This window comes from Diuraphis noxia, unplaced genomic scaffold (assembly GCF_037042655.1).
Source record: "Diuraphis noxia isolate RWA-SAM2 unplaced genomic scaffold, SU_Dnox_SAM2 contig0002, whole genome shotgun sequence".
Classification (NCBI taxonomy): domain Eukaryota; kingdom Metazoa; phylum Arthropoda; class Insecta; order Hemiptera; family Aphididae; genus Diuraphis; species Diuraphis noxia.
This window is the reverse complement of record NW_028301712.1, coordinates 52,774,545-52,801,813: the sequence shown is the minus strand read 5'-3', so window position 1 is coordinate 52,801,813 and position 27,269 is coordinate 52,774,545. Positions and strand designations below refer to the sequence as shown.

At 26.9% G+C, this 27,269-nt stretch overlaps 3 protein-coding genes across 4 annotated transcripts; 1 reads left to right on the top strand and 2 right to left on the bottom strand.

Annotated features, from left to right (window-relative positions):
- Nucleotides 1–14,615: 14,615 nt before the first annotated feature.
- Nucleotides 14,616–23,136, bottom strand: LOC107163788 (uncharacterized). 2 transcript variants are annotated; one of them, XM_015511365.2, is made up of 12 exons: nt 22,774–23,135; nt 22,572–22,700; nt 20,759–20,980; nt 19,178–19,588; nt 19,029–19,118; nt 18,747–18,966; nt 18,489–18,646; nt 18,128–18,389; nt 17,401–17,596; nt 16,983–17,082; nt 15,167–15,335; nt 14,616–15,030 (listed from the first exon to the last, which is right to left on the bottom strand). In XM_015511365.2, exons 1-12 carry the CDS (start codon nt 22,918–22,920, stop codon nt 15,005–15,007), a joined length of 2,130 nt encoding a protein of 709 aa, XP_015366851.1. In that variant the 5' UTR covers nt 22,921–23,135; the 3' UTR covers nt 14,616–15,004. The 2 variants fall into 2 exon arrangements, with proteins under 2 accessions (XP_015366851.1, XP_089074863.1); XM_089218737.1 differs by lacking the exons at nt 14,616–15,030; nt 15,167–15,335 and adding an exon at nt 15,391–15,462 and having other exon boundaries at nt 22,774–23,136.
- Nucleotides 23,137–23,397: 261 nt separating this feature from the next.
- On the top strand, nt 23,398–24,308 carry ND-19 (NADH dehydrogenase [ubiquinone] 1 alpha subcomplex subunit 8). Its single transcript, XM_015511378.2, has 2 exons — nt 23,398–23,611; nt 23,702–24,308. The coding sequence occupies exons 1-2, from the start codon at nt 23,509–23,511 to the stop codon at nt 24,130–24,132; spliced, it is 534 nt and encodes a 177-aa protein (XP_015366864.1). The 5' UTR covers nt 23,398–23,508; the 3' UTR covers nt 24,133–24,308.
- Nucleotides 24,309–24,553: 245 nt separating this feature from the next.
- On the bottom strand, nt 24,554–26,224 carry PIG-K (Phosphatidylinositol glycan anchor biosynthesis class K). Its single transcript, XM_015511377.2, has 7 exons — nt 26,065–26,224; nt 25,873–25,994; nt 25,672–25,807; nt 25,407–25,615; nt 25,217–25,334; nt 25,039–25,149; nt 24,554–24,731 (listed from the first exon to the last, which is right to left on the bottom strand). Exons 1-7 carry the CDS (start codon nt 26,128–26,130, stop codon nt 24,570–24,572), a joined length of 924 nt encoding a protein of 307 aa, XP_015366863.1. The 5' UTR covers nt 26,131–26,224; the 3' UTR covers nt 24,554–24,569.
- Nucleotides 26,225–27,269: the final 1,045 nt, after the last annotated feature.

Sequence of the window (27,269 nt, the reverse complement as noted above, 5' to 3'; positions counted from 1 at the left end):
TATTATACTCCGGGCCCGGCGCGGCGGTAAGCGGAATCAATATGTAAAAAAAGTTAGGTGGAATTGATACGCGACACAATCAATAGATTTTTTACAGGTAAAAAGGTAATTTTGGTGAAATTTATATAAACCCAAAATCTTAAGTATTTTCAAAAGGACGTCATGCGTCGTACCCTCGTACAAATGTATCTACTACATATTTTTTCTCTACAAGAAAATTATTAAGGAATCAAAGAGATGTTTTTGGTTAATGGTTAAATAGTGCAGTGGAAAAATTTTTAATACCAATAATGACTCTTAATGACTCAGGAATTATAGATTTGCTTTTAATGTATATTTTATTTTATTTTTTTATTTGCGTTTCTGCGATGACAATAAACAAACTATATTATACCAAAAAAAAAAAAAAAAAACTATAAAAATTAATGAACTATAAAAAGTTAATAATTAATATACAATTTTTTTAATATTAATAAATGATTTCAATATTTCATTGACATTACACGCAAAATTTAGAATCACACATCATTTACAGAAAAATTAACTAAAAAATACTAACAAACGTTTTTAAAAAACTATAAAGGTGTGTTGAAGATGACTGCCCCCTCATTCCTCCTGAAAGATATTTTTGAGGTTACTCCGATGGTTAATTTCAATTTTAATCCAACGATTAATCATTGTACAAAAACACAATATTGTACTTATACAAAAAAGATGGATGGATCAGCACCCATTTCTATGATTATTTCATTTTATTTTATATTATAGGTAGGTACCTACTTAAGATAACAATTGAATATTTATTTTAAAAATGTAATTTTGTATAGAAAATATTAATATACGTGATAGTGAAATTTTTCTAATCTACTTAGTTAAATTTTATTGAGACTTTATTTTGACTTGGTCATTTCTCCCAACTTAAATGTTTAAAAGAATATTTAGATATATCAAATGTATAAATGAGTAGAATCCACCACAAAAAATAAATAAAAACCAATACATTCTAAATGAACACATATAGTAATATTAACAATAATTAGCTATCTCTTAAAAATACTTTGTTCACGTACTGAAAATGAACCATTGTGATTGGTGTAAAATCATTACAGTTCCACAAAAAAACAAGTACTTGTAATGAAATCCATTTGCATATTATATTATTTATATATTATGTACTTTTACTTACTAAAAATAATTTTTAAGTTCTTATAATTAAGTTACTATATCTAAATCACTAAATTAAATATAGGTCTTCAAATTAAAATATATATTATATCTCTATTTTCATGTGATGTATTGTAACAGTTAATTTCATATTTAGAAAAAAAGGTAAGAAGTAGGTAATTTTACTATTTATCAATATTAATATATAAGTATTATTTCAAACAAATATGTTTGTCCTTAAGATTACTTAAAGCTTAAAATACAATTTACACATTATACAGTTTTACTTACAGCTGACGAATAGAAAACTACCATAAAACGAAGACCTAGGTACATCGGATAGACGTTACACACAAAACACATGCTCTTTTGTGAATATTCCTAAAATTAACTGAATAGACCAAGAAACTCAATGCAAGATAATAAAAAATAATATAGCCAAAATAGTGGGGAAAATATAAAAAATAATCAAGACCATTATACAATTTCGATTCATTTTTATAGGTAGGTGCGTGTATATTTTTATATTATATATATTTTATATATATATTTTTATATATATATATTTTTATATTATATTATATTTTTATATATTTTTATATTTTTATATTTTTATGTGCGTGTATATTTTTTATCAATGCGTCGATTTCAACCGTGAATAATTTTAACGCCACTTACAAAATTGAAAGGATCTACGATTTTTCTAAGCCAATGTATAATGTTTAATGGTTTATATTCTAATAAAATTATAAGTACACTTAACTCTAATCATATAATATGCATCAAATATTGGCATGACATTAACGTTATTGCGATAGAAATATTGCTGATGTACCTACCTATACAGCATAACTACTTCATGTAAAATATTAGATTAAAGCCTAGATCCCATTATACGTGCCTATAAATAATAAAAATCATAATTTATAAACCTTACTGAACTATTATTTAAGCTTTGAAGTAAAAAACAATTTAGTATGTTACTAAACATCATTCCTCTGCTAGAAAAATTGATAAATCACAGATACGTTTTTGCAGTGGAATAATATCTATATAGTCTATCTATTATAATAATATGTTACATTTAATTATAGGAATTTTTAATGAATCGATAGAATTGTAAATTGATATATAACATACATTTTATTGATTTTTGTTTCTATGATGATAAACAAATCGTTACTCAAAATCAGTTTAAAACAAAGTTATATCAAGCCAAAAATGAAAAATAAATAAATAAATTCTAACAATGGTATAATATTTCTTATTTATTTAATTTTTCAATTAATGGACATTATAGTACAATAACCTCAAAGCCACTATAATATCCAACGATTCCAATGGAATAAAAGTAATATTTTTAAATTTTAACGTTTATTAATTATGTAAAATTATTTTATCTATAATAAAATTTATATATTATTTCCATTTTCAGCAAATTATGATAAAAATATAAAATATAATACATATACATACATATAATTTCGAAGCTTCAGTAGGTACCATTATCAGAGTGGCGATGACTGACGTTGGAATTGAGTGAAGTAACACAGTCACAACTCACAGAAGCACTACTCTACTCCGCTCGTTTAACATTAGAATAAGTTTTTTTAAGTTAAAATGACTAATTATTATTCAATTTTTATAAACCAAAATCCATCATATTTTGGGATATAAAATTTAAAAAATACGATTTGTCATTTTTTTTTTTTAAACTAAAAATTAAAAATATGATATTGATAAGTATAATAAAAATATAATATCTCATTTAATGTTGTTTAATACCTCATTACTTAAAATTATGTAACATAATGTTTTCTAAAACGATAATATTTTTTGATTTATCAAAGGTCAAGAATATTCGATTTTTAAATTTTCATTCACTCATTATAATTATTAATTTCAAATAACATGTTATTTAATCATTTAATCATTTGATCATTTTTACCATAGATTTACAATAAAATGTATACTTTGTATATACTATTTGATATGAAATTTTAAAAATTATTATTTTTTTTTTTAATTATTTTATTTATAAAGTTTTCCTGACAGTCATTTAAACTTAGGTATAATACTATAATGTACAAAATGTTTACTTATTTATACAAAAGATATTAACATAATATTGTCAAGTGCCATTAGTGGGTGGCTTCTTACTCATGTACTCATGTATTATATGTAACCCTTATCAAATATGCTAATTATTGTGCATATTTGTACAGATTGTATATATTATTGTGTAAATAAAAAAAATAAAAATAAAACATAATATGGTAGTAAATAACTGGTTAACAAATTAGCGATATCCATTTATAGATTTAGGATAGTGTTACAAGCAAATTAAAAACTATTGATACAGCGAGTACTTAATAAGGAAAATATATGCAACGGGTAGTAATCGATTTGTACTGTTAAGGTTAAGTATACTTATTATACATAAACATTTTGTGATCTTTCTAATACTTTAATTTACATATAGGTACCTACTAATATTTTCTGATTTATAGATTTTAATTATTTTGACAACTGTATACAAGGCAAACAGCTTAGGGGTATGTATAAGGTGAACAATTCTGCATACGTAAAGGAAATCAGTTGTTCGTAATAACGGTTGGCACTATTCCAATCATTTGTTTTTTATACATAACAAAACAACTCGTCAAAAAGGATAATGAACTTGTTATTATTCGAATGTATTGTAAACGATTCCACATTTTGGAAACCAAATAGGGATTCAAGAGGAAACAATATATGTGCATACGGATAGGTCAGTGCCGTCAAGAATATAGCATTAAACTATAGAAAGAAAATAATTCACCATTTTTTTTTTTACAACCAATAAATAATGCCAAAATAGTATTTTTTTTTTGCATAGGTACTTTTGAGTGATAATTGTTATACCAAAACTATAAGCAAAAATCTTCTAAAACAAGTTTAAATAAACCATTTCATATTTCACATTTAAGATTCACTAGCTAATTCTAAATTTCATGCACATTATACATGAATTAAAATTTTTTAAATAATACATATTATTCAATATACGATTATTTATTAAGTTATTTAATCGCAATATTAACAATACCTATTATTCATAATATTTTTATAAAAATGTTCCTGGCAACAATCATATGTAAAATATTTCAACATTGTCATATTTCTATAAAAAATATCAACTAAATAAAATTTTACATATTAACTAATACAATTATCAACATATAATGTTCCAAAATGTAGCCATATCTATAATATGACTATACGTATATATGTATTATTATGTGGAGGTGCGCATCATTGAACACTCAATGTTCCATTTAGTAATAAAACTTTAAAGATATATGAATTTTGTGGAGAAGTAAAACCAATATTAACGTCTATAATGAGAGAAAATGATTACATTTCTTCACGTATACATGAAATTGGCCACTCGACATTGTCCGATTGACACCTAACCTATGCAAATATTTCGTAACTTATTAATTGTAACTATTTGTAACACAATTTTCAGAATTTGTTACTCGCCACTTTGGTAGCTATCAACAGTTTTCTAATGGGGAGCCAACTTCACGTAGCCCCCCCCCCCCCGAATTTGTGTTGTCGATTCCGGACAAACGCCATTCTTTTGTAAATCATTCGTAACGCAGCCCACTAGTCTCTTTAAAATTGCTCACTTGCTCCTCTTCCATATGGTCCATATAATAGACTTATAAAAAAAATTGTTATCTCTCCCTCCGGGGTTTTTTTTAAAAATTATCATTTTTACTAACTATTTATTTTTATTGGGCATTGTTTTTTTTTTTTTATTATTATTATTACCATTAGACATTTATACCAATGATATTTCATAATTATTTTCATTAACTAATTTAACGTTACTAATTTCTAAAATTTCTTAATTTCACTACAATTAGCTTTTTTAATTGGGGAGTAGCCTGTTTTATTTAAAACTTAAGAGGACGCTACACAACCATTTGTTGTCTCCGTCTTATAAGTGCATAACATACCTGCAAATGTATGCTCAGAAAATCACGTTTAGCTCCGTTAGTTTAAAAATCAGAGGGAATCGGTCTATTATGGAACTTGATGTTAAGAACATTATCTGTGTTTACATGTGGGTTAGTTCAACTTTATAGCAAGTTATGCGTAAATTAAAAATGCTCATAACTTACTGAAAAACTACGTTATCGGAAAAATCCACTTACAAACAAAGATAATGTTCTTACTATCAAGTTTCATAATAGGTTATTTTACTCTAATTTTTAAACTAACGAAATTAAACGCGATCTACTAATCATAAATTTGCTATGTTACGCAATTATAATTTATCTAAGACGGAGATAACAAATGTCAAATATGTGTGTAGCGTCCTCTTAACGGTCTGCACAAAAACCAAATGCTCCAAATTTGTGAAGAATGTATATATTATCATATTCTCATTCATTCAATGTAAATAAAGTTTATAATAAGTTAATGTAGTATGGGAACAGTTATTATACCTGTGATTTCAAAAAAAAAAAAAAAATCAAGGGCTGTGATAAGTTAAATAGTACCTATAAGTGATATACTGTATACGACAATGTTTCATATACTCTATTCCAAAAGAGAACTTTTCATGCATACAACTGACAGCTGTAACAATTCCAAAAGCCAAATTTCCCTAACCTTGTTAGCAGACGTTCTCAACGAAGATCTTGGTAGAAGATGCGCAACGACCGACGAAAATCGGTCAGCTGAAACGGTTGTTCTCTTTTGGAACAAAGTATAGTATATTTCATATATCAAAGAATTGAATTCAATCCTACTCATGGAGTACTTAAATATTTTATACCATTCATTAATAATCATTTAATTATATCAACACGAACACTTAAATTTAAAAAAAAGTTAGTAAATATGACAATTTTTAAAAAACCCTGGGGGAGAGATCACAATCTTTTTTTTAAGTCTATTATATGGACCATATGGAAGAGTGCTAGTGAGTAACTTTAAAGAGACTATTGAGCTGCGTTACGAATGATTTACAAAAGATAGTGTATTGGTCCGGAGTCGTTCGGTTAGAGTCGGGGGGCTGTCCCCCCATCAGAAAAATATTTATATCACCCAAAGTGGGGAGTTACAAATTCTGAAAATAGTATAACAAATTGTTACAAATGAGTTACAAAAGAATGGCGTTTGTCCGGAGACGACCACACAAAGTCAGGAGGCTGGCCCCCCATCGAAAAATGTTGATAGCTCCCAAAGCGGGGCGTTGCAAATTTTGAAAAGTGTGTTACAAATAGTTACAAATGAGTTACGAAATATTGGCATAGGTCCGGTGTCGATAGGACAATGTCGGGGGAGGCCAACTTCACGCACGTCATTTTTTCATCTATATAAATAACTTAAAAATCTTAATGTATAAAATTCTATACGATTCAAAGTCATAATGAGTACCCTCTAAAGAAGACCAACAGACATTGGAAATCTTAGATCTCACAATCTTACTAAAAAAATTTTATAATTTTTAATCACTAATAAATAATAATTGATAAAATATAAAGCTTTCTATCAGACTTATTTTTAGTGATCTAAATTACTTATAATATTGATAGTTAAATTGTTTTATCTATAATATTCTATTTTTTTTACACTTCAAATTTTAATAACTACTTTAACAGAAATTAATTTTGCATTACTAGGTATACGTAAAAGTATTTTTTATTTTTTTTGTAAGGAGAACCCGCGGCAACATAGGCCATTGGGTGTGGGGTAGTACGGTACGGATTATTTTTGTATGTTTGTTTGTAGGTTTTTAATTGGGTTGGGTTGTAACACGTTTTTGTGTATGTGTGGCAAGGATATGTTGCTAAAAATCCCGGGTGGTCACCCATCCGGGAGCTAGCAACTGCGGCCGATACGTACGCTCAGTGCGTTTCCGCAGATTGAGCGTACGACCGCGCCTCACCAAGCCACCTTAAAAGTATTGTTAAACGTAATAATCAATACAAATATTATCATAAGCATTTATTAATGAGCATTTTGTATGAAAAAAAAAATAAGAAATAATTTTAACTTTGTTCAATAGTGATTAGTAAATAGTTAATATCATTTAATTAGTGACGTGTTTAGATTATTTGATTAGGTAAATTATATTAATATGTAAGGACTAAGGGCATAATGATAGAAAATTACAAGTTACAATAATCACGTATTGTATATAATTTAAATTTGTACAAACGTCGTAACCACAAGTGACAAGTATATATTTTAAATTTACCTACATCTATAAAAACAAATTAATATTCTGTAAATAAGTTGTTAAGTACTAAGACTAAGTTAAGTCCGGAGTTAAACTACAAAATAAATAGGTAATATATGACAGTTGATAACTGTTAAACTGAACATAATAATAATTTGAATGATGTAACTATGTAAGTACTTATCACGTATATTATATTATAATATTATAATATATGTATTGTATTTTATATTTTATTACGTGGTATATAAACATACTTAATTATTAAACCAATAAAACCGTAAGCCAAAAATAACAAATATTTTTTCATTAATTAATATAATATTAATACTTGACCTACCTTACTATAGTATAGCACTATATTAATAATATAACCAGTTTTCACAAAAAATAAATAAAAGTTAGTATTAATACGTATCCAATATTCTATATTTATATATGTAATATTAGGTAAGTTAGCATCAAATAATATTTATACAAAATTAAAAGAAAATAATTTATCGTAACCATAGACGTTGTTTATGTATATTATATATTTATATATACAGCGGTATTTAAGTGTATTTTTTAACAAGCTTTACTTTAAGTATATCATTGCAATGATGAATTTTACAAGTGAGAAAGCTTAAATTCTATACCTCCTTAATATTCCCTTAATTTAAATATAAACAATTAATGATTCATCTTTCTTTCAATTTGTCTCTAACAAAATAATATCTTTAGTCTATAATTTAAGCATCTTGTAAAATAATGAAACCGTTGTGACTTGTGATTATACTGATTATAGGTATACACATGCGCAGTGACGCAACAAAGGTCTAAAATGAGTAAAATGTTGATGAGCTTGTAGCCCTCATCTGATATAACTTGAGAAATGACCGTTAGGGCCTAGGGGCGTTGTTCTCGTTAATATTCATTTAAAAAAAATGTATATATATAAACATTTATTTACTCAAGTTTCCTTTTTCACAATAATAATACACCAACTGTCGGTATATTTTAGTTCAGTGTATATTATTATCATTATGAATAATAATCATACTTATGTACCAACATAAATTGTTTCCTTAAAAACAAATACCGACATACGACTGCTAAGTGATAATGATATTTACCATAATACCATATTTATCATATAAAATATTTAAAAAATGTATAGAATTTAATTTTTCTAAAAATAAATAACAATTACAATTAAATTTAAAAAGATTTATTAATGTTTTAGGATACAATTGGATAATTTATTTTAGTTACCCTTATGATGCACATGCGTAACCACAAACATTTTAATCAATCTATTATGGACTTCATGATAATATATTATAATGTTACAGTAAAAACCTATCAAAACGAGTTTAAACTAGACAGTAGGTGTTAGTTTTTGATTTTCACCACCTCTTTTCGTCGACACTTATTTTAACTACAAAGTTAAAACTAGAATTAACCAGAACCCTCAACATATGAACTAATGTTTACTTACTTTTGTTTAGCTAAATAACAAGTTTGGTAAGAAATATAATGGTAAATACTAAATACTAGCACTATCTAATAAAAATTCAAATTGGATTTACAAAATTATCTCAAAAATTAATTTCACTCATAACTAATAATAAAAATATTGTTAAAAATGAATGAAAAACGTTCTAATCAAGAAAAATTAAAAAAAGAACTGTTAATAACGTACTATACACACATAAACTATACAAAATAAGCGATAGGCACTCTAAGACTATATAAATTGCTTAATATACCATATACGATATACCTATACTCAGCTACCACAGCTATAATTCCTCTATTATGATAATTATATGAATTATCTTACCTAATGGTTTGTTAGCCAGTCGATTGAAGTCTTCTTAATTTTTTTGATTCCGCCAATTGGTATCGCAATCGCCTATGGTCGTTTTATATTTAATAATATTATAATAATACAGTAAAAACTAGTTTTTTTTATATTTATACATTTTAAAATTTAAGTTAACTAGTTAAAATAAGTTTTGATGGTAGGGGGATGTGAAAATTAGTGTTGAATAGCTGAAACAAGTTTTATCGGAATTCAGTTTTAAACTGTAATCTAATATAGGTATAATTATTTTAAATTTGCAATATAGTGAGGACCTGCAAATAAAGAATCGACCGTTTCCGCGTCATCGTTTGCCACGAAGTATATAATTGAATGTACGTTACATAATATATATATAGGTATATATAAGACATACCGATACCGTGAGGTGGATTTCGGTGATTCAGCGGGATGGATTGCAAAGGGAGCGCAGGAAAGTGGTCCGTTCGAGGCGCCTCGGTTTTACGAAAATTAATTGGTGTAGGTCACTGTCAAACGCGTAAATCGATCAAAGCACCGATATATATTATACATGTCTGGGGCCGCGTTGATAAATCGCATAAATTCGACGGCGGCGCTTTACCGATAATATTAATGATGGCGGGCTTGTTCGCGGCGTCGTAGTCCGGAGACGCGCGTACTGCAGACGAGACGTAATAGATATTATTAATATAAAGAAGACGGCGAGACCGCAGCAGGTGATTAATGACGGTCGGGTGCGTGAGAGCTTTCAAATGCAAAAGTTTGTGTATACATTATATATATATATATATGCGATGTAAGTGGGAGTTCTTTCACCTCGGTCCCACAGTGCAGGGCCACGTCTTCTATACGCAACCCACTCCTCCCACAACCGAACCCGGACTGGTCTAGACTTATACGTGTGACACGAGATCATATATACATAATACATATACTTTAGACATATATATATATATATATATATATATATATATATATATACACACACGTCTAAAGTATATAAACCGTTATGTACGTGTGTACATAATGTATATAGTATAAGTACGTTTACGGCGGCTATCATTATTCATGTCGTCTGCCGCCCGAATGAGCAGTTCCCGTTCTCGAAATGCTTTACACGATTCTATTCGACGACGACGGGCGACGGCACATTAAGACGATCGTACACATGCAGCAGTAACATAATAATATTATATTTATGTTATTTTGAGAGTCATGATGTATACATTACGTGATGACAATCAGTAAAGTATTTAGAAACACTCTGAGAACAAAATTGGGAAAAAGTTTAATTGTGTTGGTAGAAAATCGGAACCGAAAAAAAGTCCTGTTCTTTTATATATTATATACATAAGGAATATTATTAGCATTGTCCAATACGTATATAGCGTATATGATACATATTGCATATACGTCATAATCCAGTGATGGTGAGTTGCCCCACCCTTGATTTTTTGTGGGCTGGTCAAATTTTTAGTACAATAGGGGCACAGGGCCGCTGGAATGGTGGCTTCGCTCATAGTAGAGCTATATAAAAATATTTATAGAGCCTTACTCATAGTGGATCTGATAAAATGTACTAGACAAAGTTTAAATGAAATGCGGAGTGATACATTTTGGGTTGATACAATAAAAAATGCTGAATTAATTGCTACTAAAAATGGAATTCCTACAAATCACAGATCTAGCAGATCACTATGTTTCAATAAAAGGCTCAAAGTCTACTTTACTGAATCATCAGTAGGGAATACTTCAAATAACACACTAAATAATTCAGTGAATGAATTAAAAGTATTATTTTATTCAGCAATTGATAGACAAGTTCTGCAGTGTTATTACAGTTTAAATTTTTTTCAATGAGTTATGATTTGAAAATATGATTAAAATAATTGCTTACCAATGTAACTAGGGACATATTTTATTTTTTACTTGGCATTATTGCATGTACCTATAATATAAACAAAAGATTAATTTTCAATGCATAACTTAATTCTTCTATACAACGCTTATTATATTTTTTTATACAATATTTATTAGCATGGTTATTATGTAATTACTAATTAATTATGTATTTATTTTATTTTATAGATTTATGAATGAACTTGACAAACGTTTTAATGACACTAACAACAATATTATTTTAACCTGTACTATATTTATTTCTTCGGATCCTGATTACTTTAACTTCAAAAGTCCCTATCTTCAAGCTTTTTTGGATCACTATAATTATTAATTACTTAAAAATTAATCCTATATTCCTAGAGTCTGAATTTCTTATTGCCAAAAACCTACTTTCTATAAAAACAAAAATAATACCCGTGAAGATGGAGTTCATGATCTTTTTTCCATATCTAAAAAATTGTTGGAAATTCCAAAAGAAACCCTAAAAATTATTTCTATTTTAATGACACTACCTGTATCAACTGCTTCTAACGAACTCTTTTTACGTCATTAAAACGTATAAAAACATGCAGGACTAACAATGACTGATGAGCGCTTGAGCGATTTGCTAGTGATTGCTGTTGAAGGTGATGAAGCTTCAAAAGTTGATCTTCAAGAAGCTATTGATTTATTTGCAGACATGAAATCTCGTAGATATCCTTTAAAAGCTTAAGCTTACATTAATTTTTGCTATTTTAATTAAATTTAATTATTATATCATATTATGAACTAGTATATTATTTTTAGCTGTATTATTTATTTTTCTTCTTGCTTAATAGATATAGCATTAGTTTAAAAAAATATTTGTTTTGTTATTCTTTTTTCGAGCTTTGCAATACACATATTATTTTAACTAAATAGTCAAAGGGCCGGTAAAAATTTTGCCCCACCCTAAGAAAAACTGAAATGACACCCCTGGTATATTCAACACCACATCTTCCAGGTACATAGGCAATGGTATATAATATAATATATATATTTTTTTTTAAGTTTATTAAAGCTTCAACAAGACAGGTTTTTAGCCTACTATAATATATATTATATTGGTAAGGTACATAGGTAATGATAATTACTTGGGCCGCAACTCACCTATCGCTAAAATATTGTCGGGCCGCAACTAACCTATACCTAAAATGTTATCGGGCCGGAATTCACCGGTCTCCAACACCGGAAACGACAAGTCGACAGCCACAGCCTCATAATCATAATAATTATCTAAGTATTCTAGAAAATCCCAAGTCTGTGTAAAATGGAAAGGAAGATGGAATTGTTGTTGGTTTAATGCATCAAAATAATTTGAAAAGTTAACTTAACATAGTTGTATTATTGTAATGAATTCTCATCGAAACCAATTTGTATGTTGCCTGCGTAGGCTGTAGAGAGCCGCTGGAAACCAGAAAACATCTTGTCTGAAATATCTGGTTGTTTTCGAATATATTCAGTATTCACGTAATTTCTGTTGACTGTCTAATACCAGGACAAGAATAATTATTAAAGGCGATTCCACGTTTTCATCGCTATATCCATATTCTCTCCACTTGACTCTTTAGACTCTTCATAGTTCATTTCATAGAACATTATCATTGAGGGTTTCATCTTTTATCATCAGTAGGATAGTATAATGTATTATTGGTATTATTATAACATCAGTGTCCACCTCGACAAATCCCATTCTAAGAGTCCCAGGAATTATCGTTTTATATCGATCACACTATGTGTTACGTCATGTTCTTCTTCACTGGTTCTCTCCTCCATCCTTTCTCGAGTACCTACATATAAAAAAAAATTCAAGAACATGATCATAGAAATAAAAATATGGAAACAATAAATACCAAATTATATATTAGTTGACAACATTTCAGGTGTTGCTTTATTTCATTTTCGCGTAGTAAAAATAATATAATTTATATCTATCAGGGATGGCAAATTATTTTTCTTACTTTATTTTTATTTTTTTATTAGATAAAATAGAATATTTACAATCTGTAATTTATATACAATAAGTAAATTTGATAATATAAATAAACAATAACATGAATGGCGTAAGGAGGGAGGCCCACCAGTGTGGATACCCTCTAGCTTGGGGGAGATGTTTTATTTATTTTTTTAATTAGGGTCGGGATTCAGGAGATCGCGACACCAAGTTTTTCTTATTTACCTTATTTTATGGTAGGTAACGCACTCTGGTCTTTGTGATGGCCTTAAAAACGGTAAAATACGATTGAGAACGGAATTTTTAGTAATACGATTGTGAACTCTCAATTAACAATTCACCTACATTTTTTCCGACGTTACCAAACTCAATAATTTATATTGGAAAATTGAGCATGATATTTTATACCTACTGATCTAGCGAAAATCAATTTCGAAATGCATAAAAAAGGTTTGATGATCTAGGAAAGCGGCTTAAGCCATAAGACACTTGTCATATTATAAGATATTTTTAGAGTTAAATGAAAACAGGGTAAAAAAAGAGATTAAAATCGGAACGAAACGTCTACAGTACCTACATAACTAGATATCAGAAAATCTATGCTCCGATCGTTGATGTACTAAAATTCTTAAAAGAATAGTTGCAAATTGTAATTTATTTCTAAGATTCACCTAGCCAATGGCCCAAGTAAAGGTAGTTTGCAAAATATGTACCTATACATCTTTAATATTTTTGAGTTACTATTAAAAACTTTATGAAGAATTTGTATTAAATTTTCATTTTTACTTTTCTGAAACTTTTTATTTTTTGATAGCAGAAAAAACACATAATTTTAAATACAATACATTCCATGATATACTCAGAATCTAAAAACTAAAAAATATTGATTAAAACAAGTTATTTAATTTGTCTGGTCTTCCTGTTACACTCTATATAGCCTATACCTAATATTATAAAGCTAATTTTTCTGATTTTGGTAAGGAAGGTTAACCTCTTATAATCACATATAAATGATGGAAAAGCGTTTGGCGTTTAAAAATTTTTGTTGCAATGTTGTATTTGTATGTATGTGAATACTCTTTAGTTTATAGTTGTAACTCTTCCCCTCTCTCAAACTTATTTATGATTATAATTCATAATTTTTCTTGCAGAGAAAAAATATCAAGTAGCGTACTGTACTATTTTTATTTTTTCTTATAGATTCTTCAATAACAAATCAAATTTTCTCAAAAGATAATAACAGTTGTCAATCTATTAAGATCACACATGAGTTTTTTACAGTAATTTTTTTTCAAGGAAAATTAAATTTAATAAATAAACATACAAGCGATGATTTTAAAATCAAAAGTCTTGTTACAATTATAATCTAGATAACTACTTTACATTTCTATTTTAAAATTATTTTAAAGTATTGTGCCAATTGCCAAAATAAACTTTGACATTTAATATGAATATGAAGGTAAACAAAAATATAATTTATTCTAAGAGTAAGGTAGCTACTATTATGATTCACGATTTTTGAAAAACTGTATTTTAATTTTAAATAATATAAACTTAATAGAAAATACAGCATAATTACCTAATAGTATTTATTTTTTAATCATCTAAGAACATTATAATTTTAATTCAATATTGGTAAAATAGATTTAAAAATAACATATTATTGCTTACAATTATACTTCAATGACAAAAATATACAAAACTATTTATTTTTCAGATTTCAATAATATGATTATAACTTGGAATATCAGTAAAAACTTTACATCATAAAGCCAACATTATCTTCTTTTCTTACAAATTAAAATATAATATAATCTAAATTGTTGAAATAATACTTCCTTCCATAATTATATTCATTGATAAGGTGATAATTTTTAATTTTCATAAAATATAATCACTATTTTTCTTCTTCTGATGTTTCATCTAAAAAGTTATAAAATATGAAAAATAATATATAAACTAGGTATCTCTATAATTATAATTATACTTGGTATACATAAAATATAAATTTCAATAACTTTTTATAAAGTATTTATATTTACAAGTTATTTAAAATTACCTTCAGTAAAATGTATACGATTCGTTTTTATTGGCATATTACTTTTATTGCCAAAGTTAAAGCGTATTTTTGATTGTTTGATTACAATATTTGTCTTGGGTTGTTCAGATTGATTAAAATTAGTTGAAAACCCAAGTCCCATCTTTTCATCTCTGACATCCATTGAAATCTTAAAAATAATGCAATTAATATATTTGTGTAATGAAATGGCAATACATATAAATTGCAATGTATATTAATTATTCAAATTTGTTACCATCAAGACAAATTATAAATAATAACTTCCAAAGCTTGCCCTAGAAAATATATAAATTTTGAAGATATTTATATGCTGCATTTAAACTAGTTTAAAATAAAATGCACACAATATCAAAATTATTAAATAATTTTTGGTTATATGTATTCTATTAAGGAGCATATAGTATAATAATTCAAATTAATAATAAAATAAATAAGTATACAAATAGTAGATAATTGATTAATATACATGTGTGCCAATCGTAAAAGTATTTCTCAATAAACCTTAGTGAGTACTGATATCTATGTTATTATATAAGTATACTATAATAAGATAAATAATACTGTAATACGTTCAAACTTTTAAGTAATCTTTACATTTGGGATGTATAGTTTAATCCTCAAATAGATAAGTAATTGATTAAGACATGCATATTTATAATATTACTACAGATAAGTTTACAGATAAACTAGAAATGGATAAAGGGTCGTATGCATAAATGTTTGCTTAAGTAGTGAATAAAAGCACTCTACATATAACTAACTTCAAATGCACTAAAACTGAATATTTTATATGAGAAACATTTCTGTAAGTCTAGACCATAAACCACATTCAAGATAAATTTAACATCTTAAATAGTGTTTACAACTCCTGGATTCATAAATCTAAGGAAACATAAATTAAAAATCAATTCCATTTTTTTATATACTAACTTGGTTTTCATTTTATAAAATATTTCAAATTTTTAATGTACAAAATCTACCAACTGCGTAACATATATATTATTTAGTTTCATATTTATCGACGTATTCGCAAAAGTAGAGTACCCAAAGGTGATGATTGGGGATTATGATACTCTCCTAGAGCCATATTCATATTAAATTATGACAAGAATTAAACAAAAGGAATATTAATTTAAATTTATAATTTATAATTATATTAAATGCAGCAAATGTAATGTATAAATAATTATGATTTTTAAAATCAAGTTACTTCATATGTGTGTATACAGGATGATTCTCAAGTATGCTTATCTTTTATTTTTTCAATAATGGAGTTATTTAAAAATCTAATTTTTGGAATTTTTGAATATACCTATTCAAAGACCACATTTTCAAATTCTTGAGATAGTTTCTACTACTTAAAAAGTGTCAAATGAAAATCCCTTTTCTCTTTTCAACTGTAAATTACTCAGTGGATACTTTTTCTGAAAAATCTAACATAATAAAATACATACATGCAGTTGGTAAATGCATGGATTCAATTGATTTGTAGTGTTAAATATAACGTGTGACTATATTTTTTACTGGCAATAATAAAGATGTAGATAGTGAAAAAATAGATTAATTATTGGGTGCATTTATGAATTTACAACATTGATTACAAGTAAACAACAATGTCAATAAACTAAAATAATTTAACATGGGATAAAAGAAGCAGAATTATTTATTTACCTTGTAACAATCTATCAATCATCATTTAATAAAATATCATTGTCAGTAATACATAATATTATATTTAAATTAATGATTTTTAAATAAATGTATTTATAATATGATTTAATTTTATAATACTTACAGGTTCTTTAATTCCAGAATTACTAGATCCTAAAGATTTTCCAGGAGTCCAACCCATATTTTCTAATAATTTGAAACCTTTGTTTTTTGTAGGAATTGGTCTAAAATAAATTAAATAAATAAATTTTGTTATTAATAATTAACAATAAAGAATTTGTTTTGAGATTATGATTGAAATATAATTAAGTAATTGAAAATGAATAGTGAAATATATAATGTACACTTAATGAATATATTTTATTTTTATATTAGTTTATTTCTTATCAATAATTTCACAATTTCACTTATTAGATCCAAACATAATAAAACTTTGAATTTTCTAAAAATATTTACAATAAAATAAAATAATCAAAGTAAAATGTATTCAATCAACTTTTTAATTAATAATGAAAATTACGAGGAGTATTATAAAAACTCACTGTGTTACACAAGCTACTTCAGTTTTCTCATTTGCATTTTGAGATCCAACAGTTTTTCTTCTTTTATCAGCTCTATCTTTATAACCTTTTGGTAATACAGCATCTGGTGGTTCACAGCCAAGCAATCCATATTTTTCTTTTAAACTTTTTAGTTCATCATCAAATTTACGTTTTGGAGGTACAACATTTTTAACACCTTAAAATGATATTCAAATTGTTTTTAACATTTACTTTTATGATAATAATTAAATTTTAATTTAAAAAATATTAAATAGATCAACTATAGTAACATACATAATATAAATCTCGATTATATATTGAATTTCTAGTAGGTATAAAATAAATAAATATTTAAGTTAGCTTTAAAATTCTTTTACAGCAAATCCAAATTGTTAAAAATTTTAAATGAATACATTTAGTATAAAAAGATAGGTATATTATAATTCATTTAAATGGAAATACAATACATTTTTAATTTTATGATATCAATTAAATGTAGTTAGAATTCTCAAAACAGGCAAGCCAATTGGATTTGTATTGAAAAAATAATGCAGTAAAAAACAAGTAAAACACAGAAATTGGTAAAAATAATTGGACCCAGCCATAATATAAAACAGCAGCAATCACTTAGTTACTTTCCCATAAAAAAAAAATAAAAACAAGTGAAATTATTTGTTTGATAACTTTGTCAATACTACCTATAAAATTAAATAAAATGTACACTTACTTTCTTCTGACGGAGGAGCTTGTATACCAGGTTCGCACAAATTACATGTTTCCATGCCTTCATGTATATGACACAACAATTTGGTGTCACCAACAGTTAGTTCACTGCCATGGACTAAATGACGAGGTTCACTCGAAGAAGAGTGCTTTGGAAGTTTTTTACCATCCAAAAATGTGCCATTTGTGCTACCTTTGTCTCTAACAATATAATGACCTCTACCAACTTTGTTTACATTACCAATAAATGATATTTCTGCATGTAACTAAAATAGAAAAAAAAATGTAATAATTATAAAATTAAATTTTTTCTTTCAATATTAGTATTTATTTAATGATGTGATAAATAGATTAAGTTTATTAACCTTGCTAACATTATCATCAGGTACTACTACATCTCTGTTTGTAGAACGCCCTATTGTTCCACCAGGACATGTAATTAAAAATAGTTTACCAACCAATGAATTACATGCTTTGGATTCTATTACTATAATACGTATACACGGAGGCCATCCAACAACTTCTATAATAATTAAAAACAAATATTTTAAATAAATAAAGACTAAAAATATTATCCATTACAAAAATATAATTCAATTTAGAACTCAAACATTATTATTTACTTGATTTAATCAATTTAGTTTGTGTATCGGAAAGGTGAGCTTTAACTTCTTTGTATGATTTCCAATTTGAATTTTTATCATCTCTCTTATTTTGACACAGGTATTGTTCAATTCGATCCCAAACTAGATTATCATACTGAATAATTTCTGATTCAATTGCAGTTATTTGATGCTTGATTGTGTACCAATTTCTTATTTGTGCATATTGTTTTGCTTTACTCTGCAAATTACGTAAGTTAGTTGTTGTGCCAATTTTTCAAATGGCTTACCAGTATGGTTTACCCCATCAGGTGTTAATTTGTGAACTATATTCTTAGGTGCTGGTAATAACTTTGTATATTGCAACAAATTCAAATAACGCTTATCTAAAATCTGAAATTATAGCAAGAAACATAACTTTTAATCAATTTCTAACATAAATAAATAATTACTTCACAAGTAGAAGGTGGAGAAGGACAATCTTCAGATTTGATTTCTTCTTTTTCATCTTTAATAACTTTGTTTTCAATATTTAATTCTTCTTTCACTTCTTGAAATTCAATAGGTTTCTTTTCAATAGTTTTTATGATAGTATTTTTTATTTCTTTTTCATTTGCTTCAATATCTTCTTCTGTGTCCTCTTTAATAATTAAATTACCACTATCTTCAGAATTTTCTGAATCACTAATCTCACTAATACTTTCAGGTATGTCTTGGGTATGCTTTTGTTTCTTTACATTGAGCTCATTAGAAGGCAATTGAGCTGTATCTGAATGTACCTGGGAATGTAATCTATACTTTTGTGCTATTACATCAAAATAATAATAACATCCTTGGTTGCCATCATAAAATAATCCATTATCCTGTAATTAAAAATGCTCATATAAGTCTCAGATCAAATGTACAAACAATTTGTTTCATTTAAATTTATTAATATACAAGTTTTACATTTATTTGAATTACATGTAAGACTAAACTATTGATCAGTATATCTGAATTAAATGCTCAATGTGTACATGGATGAAGCAATTCATTATGTGACCATGAATATATGTATTAAAAAACTCTCAGACTTATGATTTTCAATTTTCGAATAAATATTTAAAATGAAAATAACTATTTATTTGATTCTTTCAAAGTTAAAATTTAGTAACTTTTAATTAAGCTACATAACGAGATACATTAATTTTAAAGTTACTTTTAACTAAAGAGTTGAATTATAGTAAGTAGATGCAAATCAGTTAACTTTTTTATAAATATAAAATTTAAGTCGCATAGATTTAAAATAAATATTTTTTTTACAATAAGAAAAATATTTGAAATACCAATTTTATTATGTGGATTGTAAATATCATAATTGTAGACTCTTGGAGTTTTGAATGAACTAATTATGGACATAAATAATAATCTAAATAACATTAAAAAAATACAATTTTATATACATTTTCATAGAAAATTATAATTAATTACTTAACAATGATACTACAAGACAATTAGACAACCCATTTAGTTGTTTCAAGAGAAATTGGTATCATAATTTCTAAAAATTAATAACTTCTGTTAGTAGGGTTCCATCATTGAATAGCCTTTCTTCCCATTCTGTTATTTTTAATAAGAATTGTCTTACATGAAACATGTATTATTTAACTATTTACCTATTTATAAATTGTGCAAAATTGTGCATTTATAATTATATCAAATTTGCTTATTGTGCTACAACATAAATTTGATTATTCACTTAAGTTACAATTTTTACTTGACTTAGATTTTTTAAATATAATTTTAATTAATTAATTGCAATTAAAAATCCTCTATGTGATATTGGATAAGATTTAACCACATTAATCTTTAAAACAAATATGGAACAACTATAACTATCAATTTCAATGGGTTAGTCTTGGCTGGGAACTTGTTAAAAATTCATACTCATAAGCTATATGCTCTTAAATATAACTATTCTAGTATTCTATAATTCTATAATACTCTTAAATAATAATATAATTAACATTGATGGTAAAATAAATTAAACTTACTAAATTATAATAATAACCAGTCACTTGATCATAATACATTCCAGTCGTTTCTTCTAATATAAAACGACTTTCTCCCAAACTATACTGATTGACTTGTTTTGAATCTTTAGATTTTTCTTCATCTTCACTACATTCTCCTTCTTCTTTGATTTCAGATTCTGATTTTACTAGGTTATCAACTTCTAGATTTTCAGATTTTTTAACATTTTCCAACTTTTCAATCTATAACAATAAGCATAATTAACTACTTTTCTATAATATATAATAACTAATTAATGTATGGCATGGATTTATTTTTTACATATAACACCTAATAAAATTATAATCTGAAGAAAAATTAGAATTGTCAAAAATAATTATGGGATTTAATTTTTAATAATATAGGTATATTATATAGAATAGTTATGAATACAGACCAGATTTTAATAACCTCATAAAGGTTAGAACAAAATATTTTTAAGCAATTTAAATGCAAACTTTTTTTTACATAAGCACCTTAAAATAGCTATAAATTAATTCCATTTTTAACAGCATCTAATAAGAAAATTTGTTTTTCTTTGTTTTATAATAGGTAACTAATAGTTGACAAACTATAAATTATACTTTAAATAATTTACAAAAATAATTAAATAATTTGTTATATTATAATTTATGTGTAGTTATTATTATACACTTTTTATAGTGTGAAGGAATTCTAGAGTTCTACATTCACTAAAATCAACATTATAAAAAATTGCCCAAATATAAATAATAACAATTATAATAATAATAACTATTTACTTTTTCTAGATGCTTTTAGTTCTACTTATATTCAGTCTTCTAAATAATTTACCTATTATTGTTGATTCAATATAGGTTCACATATTCGATAAATATTATAATAGAAAAATAAGTATCACATTAATACTCTGGTCACCAAAAATATGATCAATAAAATGTAATAATACTTTACTAACAATTTAAATTACTATTTAATTTTTTTTTCAAATATTTATTTTTTGTTAATTTTAATCGTAAAAATTAAAGAAATATTCAACATCTAAAAATCTATTTATATCGTAAAAGAAAAATAATATTTTGTTTATAGATTTGTCGTAAAATGAAACATACAGAAAACTTGTCCAAACAATAATTGCATAGCTTTAGTTAAAGTAATACAAGAACATAAAAGTCTTGTCTATACATATAACATATGATTTAAAACAACCTTGGTAAGTTTGAAATGTTGAAAACAATTATGTATCTTAAGTATAAGATAATCATAAAAAAAAGGTTATGTAAAATCTCAGTAAATCTAAGCGCTTTTAAATTATAACCAGAAAATGTATCAAAATGTAGTCTACAATGTAAGCAACAATAATCATTAGTAATGGTGTGGCAACTGAATCCTATAACTCTATAAGTGATATATTAAATGGTAGATGGTAGTGTAACTGAGTAAGCAATATTATCCATCAATCATGTGTATAAACTAAATAGGATCTATTTTACTGAGACAAATTGTAGGAGTCAAAGGTACAATCACTTATATATTATTTTGGTTGAGTTAGAGCAAGACTTTTTCTCTTTTGAGATAAACATAATACATATCTCGGGTGTTATTAGAAATCACTAATAACTTCTTGTCTGCCATGCATTAATATTAATAGATAACTTCCTTGAAATTATATACAAATCAATATTTTATCCATTTTATTTTATATAAGCCATAAACATAAGTGAAAAACTCTGTATACTCTAATGTTCATGAAATAAACATTCATTCTGTATCTATTTCATCGGCTTTCTTAAATTTAACAAAAAATATACTTACATTATGTGCACCACTATCAGAATTTTTATTTGGTTGATTTTTAATTTCTAAAGTGTCTTTTTTAATGTTTTCGGTGCTTTTAACTAATTCAGAATTTTGGTCCAAGCATTCAGTTTTAATGTTTGATTTCTATTTGAAAAAAATTACAGTCAATAAAGTAAAATACTTTTATTTAGCATTGAGAAGTGCGTGACACAGTTACCTTGAAGTCGATTGAATTGCTGTTTTTTATCTTGGCCAACAAATTCTGTTGCCGTTGTAGCATTCGCATGGCATTTTTTAAATACTCGTACACTTCAGGATGACTATGTTCCAGAAGATCCTTAAACGGAACTTCCACATCGTCCATCACGATTCTGGAGGTACTGGCGGTATAAAATGGATCAGGGTGGACGAGTTGATAGTATTATGATTAACTCTTAGGCTTCACATATCAAACCAATAGCTGTCTCGGCAGTAGCAATCTCCAGACCACAACGATGTGAATGGAATGAATGAATAATGAATTGGTTTTGCAAAAGCAAAATGCCGTTTCAAAAAACGTGTGCTTGATAAAGAAAAAATTTAGTGTTTACACTGTTTATATCATCTTTGCATAATTAACGAATATAGGAGTAAATAAAAATAATGTTGTTAAGGCACAAACCAAAGTCCATTCTCTTTGACAATTTACATTTAACGTACTAAAGTCAAAGTGCGTATTTTAATATACGAATTTATTATTCTGTGGCCTGGAATGAAAGATCCGACTATAACAGCTGATGTACAAACGTTTGGAACCCCTGTCTAAATTACCCGATCCCGTTCAAAGGTATTTGATAAGAAGTAAGAACATAAAACATGATATTATAATTTTCATTTTTTTGAATTTTCTGTAGTTTTCTAATAGATATATTTCAGTAATTTGTGATCGCATTCTTAAATAATATTGGTAAATATGGTAGTAACTAATGACATTGAGTTGCCGACGTACGAAGAATTGACAGTGGAAGAAGTGCCCATCAGCTCTCCGGGTCTCCGTGCCGCTGCTCATCATATTGGTAATTTTTTTTAATGTTATTAAAACTATACCTATGTCTATATCATTATGAGGCGTGGATAATTGTATCTCTCGTGTCTACTGTGTTTAGGTAAATATTGCCTGGATGTAAACGATGAGTTTATGATGTGTAAGCAAGAAACTAATGATCCACGTAAATGCTTAAATGAGGGCAAGGCAGTCACTAGCTGTGCGCTTGAATTCTTTAGGAAGTTGAAAGGCAATTGTTTTGATGAATTTCAAATTTATAGCAACTGTATCGACAAATCTAGTAGCCGCATGGATTTTGAACCATGTCGTAAGACACAAGCGGTGTATGATAAATGTGTGTTTGAAAAAATGGGCATAGAGCGACCTGAGCATGGATTCTTTTGTAAAGCTCGTGTCTACACTGGAAATCGTCCGAAACCTCCAGTTCAAGAACCACAAGTGTTTGGTGAATTGCCAGTTGGTCTCAAAGACTTTAAAGAAGAAGAACGACCACCCGCGAAATACGGACAACGTAATTGGTTTATCAAGTAATCTGTCTGTATAAAGTTTACAGTTTAATATTATTACTTATTAGTGTTTGTAAAAAAAAAAAAAACAGTTATTATTATGAGATCAGAAATTGTATATTCATTTAATTTTCTCGCTGTAGACAATTGAATTATAAATATTTTATATATATAAAAAAAAATAAAGTATTTATAACATAATTTAGCTATATATAAATTGTTATGAAATAACCGGCTCACAAATATTGAACTACACTCTATTCGGCAGTGACCAGTTTTCATCAGCGACGATCAGACACTTCCCCCATTTAGTCAAATAATGAATTCTGCGCTGAGAAACAAAGCACATCCATGCGCAGAAGTCGGTCGTCGAGGTACAATCTCATTTTAAATAGAGTTGTGCTCTTAAAATTATATACAAATATAAATAATTTTATACAGGACAATGTTTACAATTATTTTCTATAATGGTGTATTTGAAATATCTAAAAAGTCAAATGTTAATTCAACTGGTCTGACAGATCCAAAGAAGTCAGTGATTGGAACTTTGGCGAGGTCTCTGTGAAATAAATCTATTCGTACTCCCACTGTTGAAATACAATCTTGTTTAGGACAAACACCCAGCTAGAAAATAAAATTAACTATAGTTATTATTTATTATTATGTTATTAAAATGTCAAGTATAAATATTGAGAGTGAATATGTATGATTATCAATTAAAAAATAGGTATTATCAATTTTAATTTATAGTATAAATTATTTACAACAAATTTATTCCATTGATTCGCTAACCAATAATAAAAATGCTTTTTAGTTTGTACACAAAACTTTTGTTACAAGAATAAAATCTTGATTTATACACAGTTTCACCACTAAAATCAGTTATACAAAGTGTTATAAATATACCATAATATATAAAATAAAAACTTACAAAACTTTTCATGCTAATACGACTCTTTAGTTTAACATTCTCTAAAAATTTCAACGCATAAAATGTGTAACGATCAATTATGTACACTCCAATTGCTGGATCTACGTGATGCTGAAATACAAAATATTTTAATTATTTTATATTTTCTGTAATACAATATCATGCATAAAACTCTTACCGAAAGGGAATCTTCACCTACTAAGCTACTAGCCATTGCAAGGATGTTAGGTGAGTAAAATTTTTCATACATTGATGAAGCTTGACAAGTATCAATCATGAAGAATATTTCATGGTATCTAAGAATAAAATATAACATACATAGAGTATCAATGATATTGATTTATAATGAACACAGCCGATTTTAATACCTTCTTTTCTGCCACATCTGTTCAAGAGCATCAGCTAACTCTTGGCTGGTAACTTCTTCAGAATCTTGAAACTTAAGAAATCCATCACCACCATGGCCAGTAAGGTATATCAAGATGTTGCTACCTTCATCAGTAAGCAACTGTTTTGAACGAGGAGTATCAGGAGGTAATCGACCCGTCAATAAACGTACAAAGTTTTCAACTGTTACCTAAATATTCAAAGGTTTAAAAAAATTACAATTAATAAGTAAAATGAAACATTTACCTCATAGCCTCTAAAATCGACTTCAACGTCATCACCATAAACGTTTAGCTGTTGATCAGCATTATTGAATACAGTTGCAGGACTGGGATTTCGAGGGTTACATGCCATGTCATCAGCGACCATTAATATTATCTGACTAAAACCATTACATTATTAGAAAAGAATTAAACATTTTAAATTTGTCATGAGTATATTTTGTACCTGTCCGGTATACCAAGACGTTTGACACTTCTGTAAATGGACAAAACGTTTGCTACATGCCTGTAATTGAACCAAAACCTTGATGTATCGACCAGAACTGCCCAATTATTCGAATGATTAGCCTATTAAAAAATGTAGGTGTGACATTTTATATAATATGATCGACGACATTTGTTTAATTAGAGTGCTTACCTGACACTCATGTATGTTCAAGAAATTAGCACAGAAGAGTAACAATAATAAACAATATGATTTCATATTGAACACGAAATTAAAAAATAACTGAATTATTGTGCTTATTGAATTCTTATTGTTTTTTTGCTATTTTGCATGTTTGCAGTAAATAATCATTAATGTTATCTACGCCGGTTATCTGATAACAGTTGCTTATCTTTTTTTGTATGGAGGGGATTATAATATTGAATATTCTCCATTTCAGTTGGTAACATGATTATATTTATATAGATGTATATATTTATTATTACAACTAGGTATAGTATAATTAATCCGTAATCACAACATAAATCAATGATCTAATGTTCTATATCCAAAACCATTTATATGACCTACATGATTTATAGTAGAAAAAATGCATTGAATTTCAACTTTGGGATGGTTTCTGGTAGCAAATTAATTTGATACTTTTAAATGTTTATGATTGATTTTATTTTCTAATGGAAAAGTGCTTACATTATGTTTATGTCGCTTATAATGTTCTATAAATTTAAATATTATCAATTAATATTTATTTTTGACTCATTTTGAGCTATTTATAGATATTTAATAATTGAACATTTTATTTTGTTTTTATCATACAATATTTACTTTGTCAAACGTCAAAAAAATTTGAAAATTTAATTCAAGGTTCGTCAAATTATCGCCGAGTAATTATCCGATCTCAAGATTTTCATTTTCTGTCTGTGTATTCCGCTTGTCGTTTACATGACTCTATGTAGCTGACTATAGGTATCCGATATTATACAACTGGCGATTGTAAACTCTCCCAGTTTTAATGGTATCAGGTATGTAAGCTGTAAACTCTCCTGATGTTAAACTCTTTCGGGTCTACTCCAGTACATCTTGATTGGCACATGTAAACTCTACCAGGTTTACAATTACATACTTGAGTATAACTAAGTTGGGGGAGCATAGAGCATTATTCGTATTACACAGTTGAAAACACTAAAATACCTACTAAAATAGTTCAGTCCATCGTCTGTTATCAATGTTATCATAATATGTTAAGAACACTTATTATTTATTTTATTATTAGTAAGTTTTGTACGAACTATGATTTTCATTTATATTTCTTAATTTCTTAATTACTTTTGTAATTGTAATTAAAAATAAATGTACTCGCATCTTGTCTGGTTGAACGTTAAAAATGTAGACTTGCT

Bases quoted from the DNA above. Each gene is read 5' to 3' on its own strand.
- PIG-K (XM_015511377.2), bottom strand. From the start codon at position 26,130: ATGAAATCATATTGTTTATTATTGTTACTCTTCTGTGCTAATTTCTTG. The intron at 25,808-25,872 runs GTACAAAATATA...TAATGGTTTTAG, and splicing joins CGTCTTGGTATACCGGACAG to TCAGATAATATTAATGGTCG. The intron at 25,616-25,671 runs GTAAATGTTTCA...TTGAATATTTAG, and splicing joins TCGATTTTAGAGGCTATGAG to GTAACAGTTGAAAACTTTGT.
- LOC107163788 (XM_015511365.2), bottom strand. From the start codon at position 22,920: ATGGACGATGTGGAAGTTCCGTTTAAGGATCTTCTGGAACATAGTCAT. The intron at 17,083-17,400 runs GTGAGTTTTTAT...AATTTATTTTAG, and splicing joins GAAGTAGCTTGTGTAACACA to ACCAATTCCTACAAAAAACA. The intron at 15,336-16,982 runs GTAAGTATTATA...ATTATTTTTAAG, and splicing joins ATTCTGGAATTAAAGAACCT to ATTTCAATGGATGTCAGAGA.
- ND-19 (XM_015511378.2), top strand. From the start codon at position 23,509: ATGGTAGTAACTAATGACATTGAGTTGCCGACGTACGAAGAATTGACA. The intron at 23,612-23,701 runs GTAATTTTTTTT...TACTGTGTTTAG, and splicing joins TGCCGCTGCTCATCATATTG to GTAAATATTGCCTGGATGTA.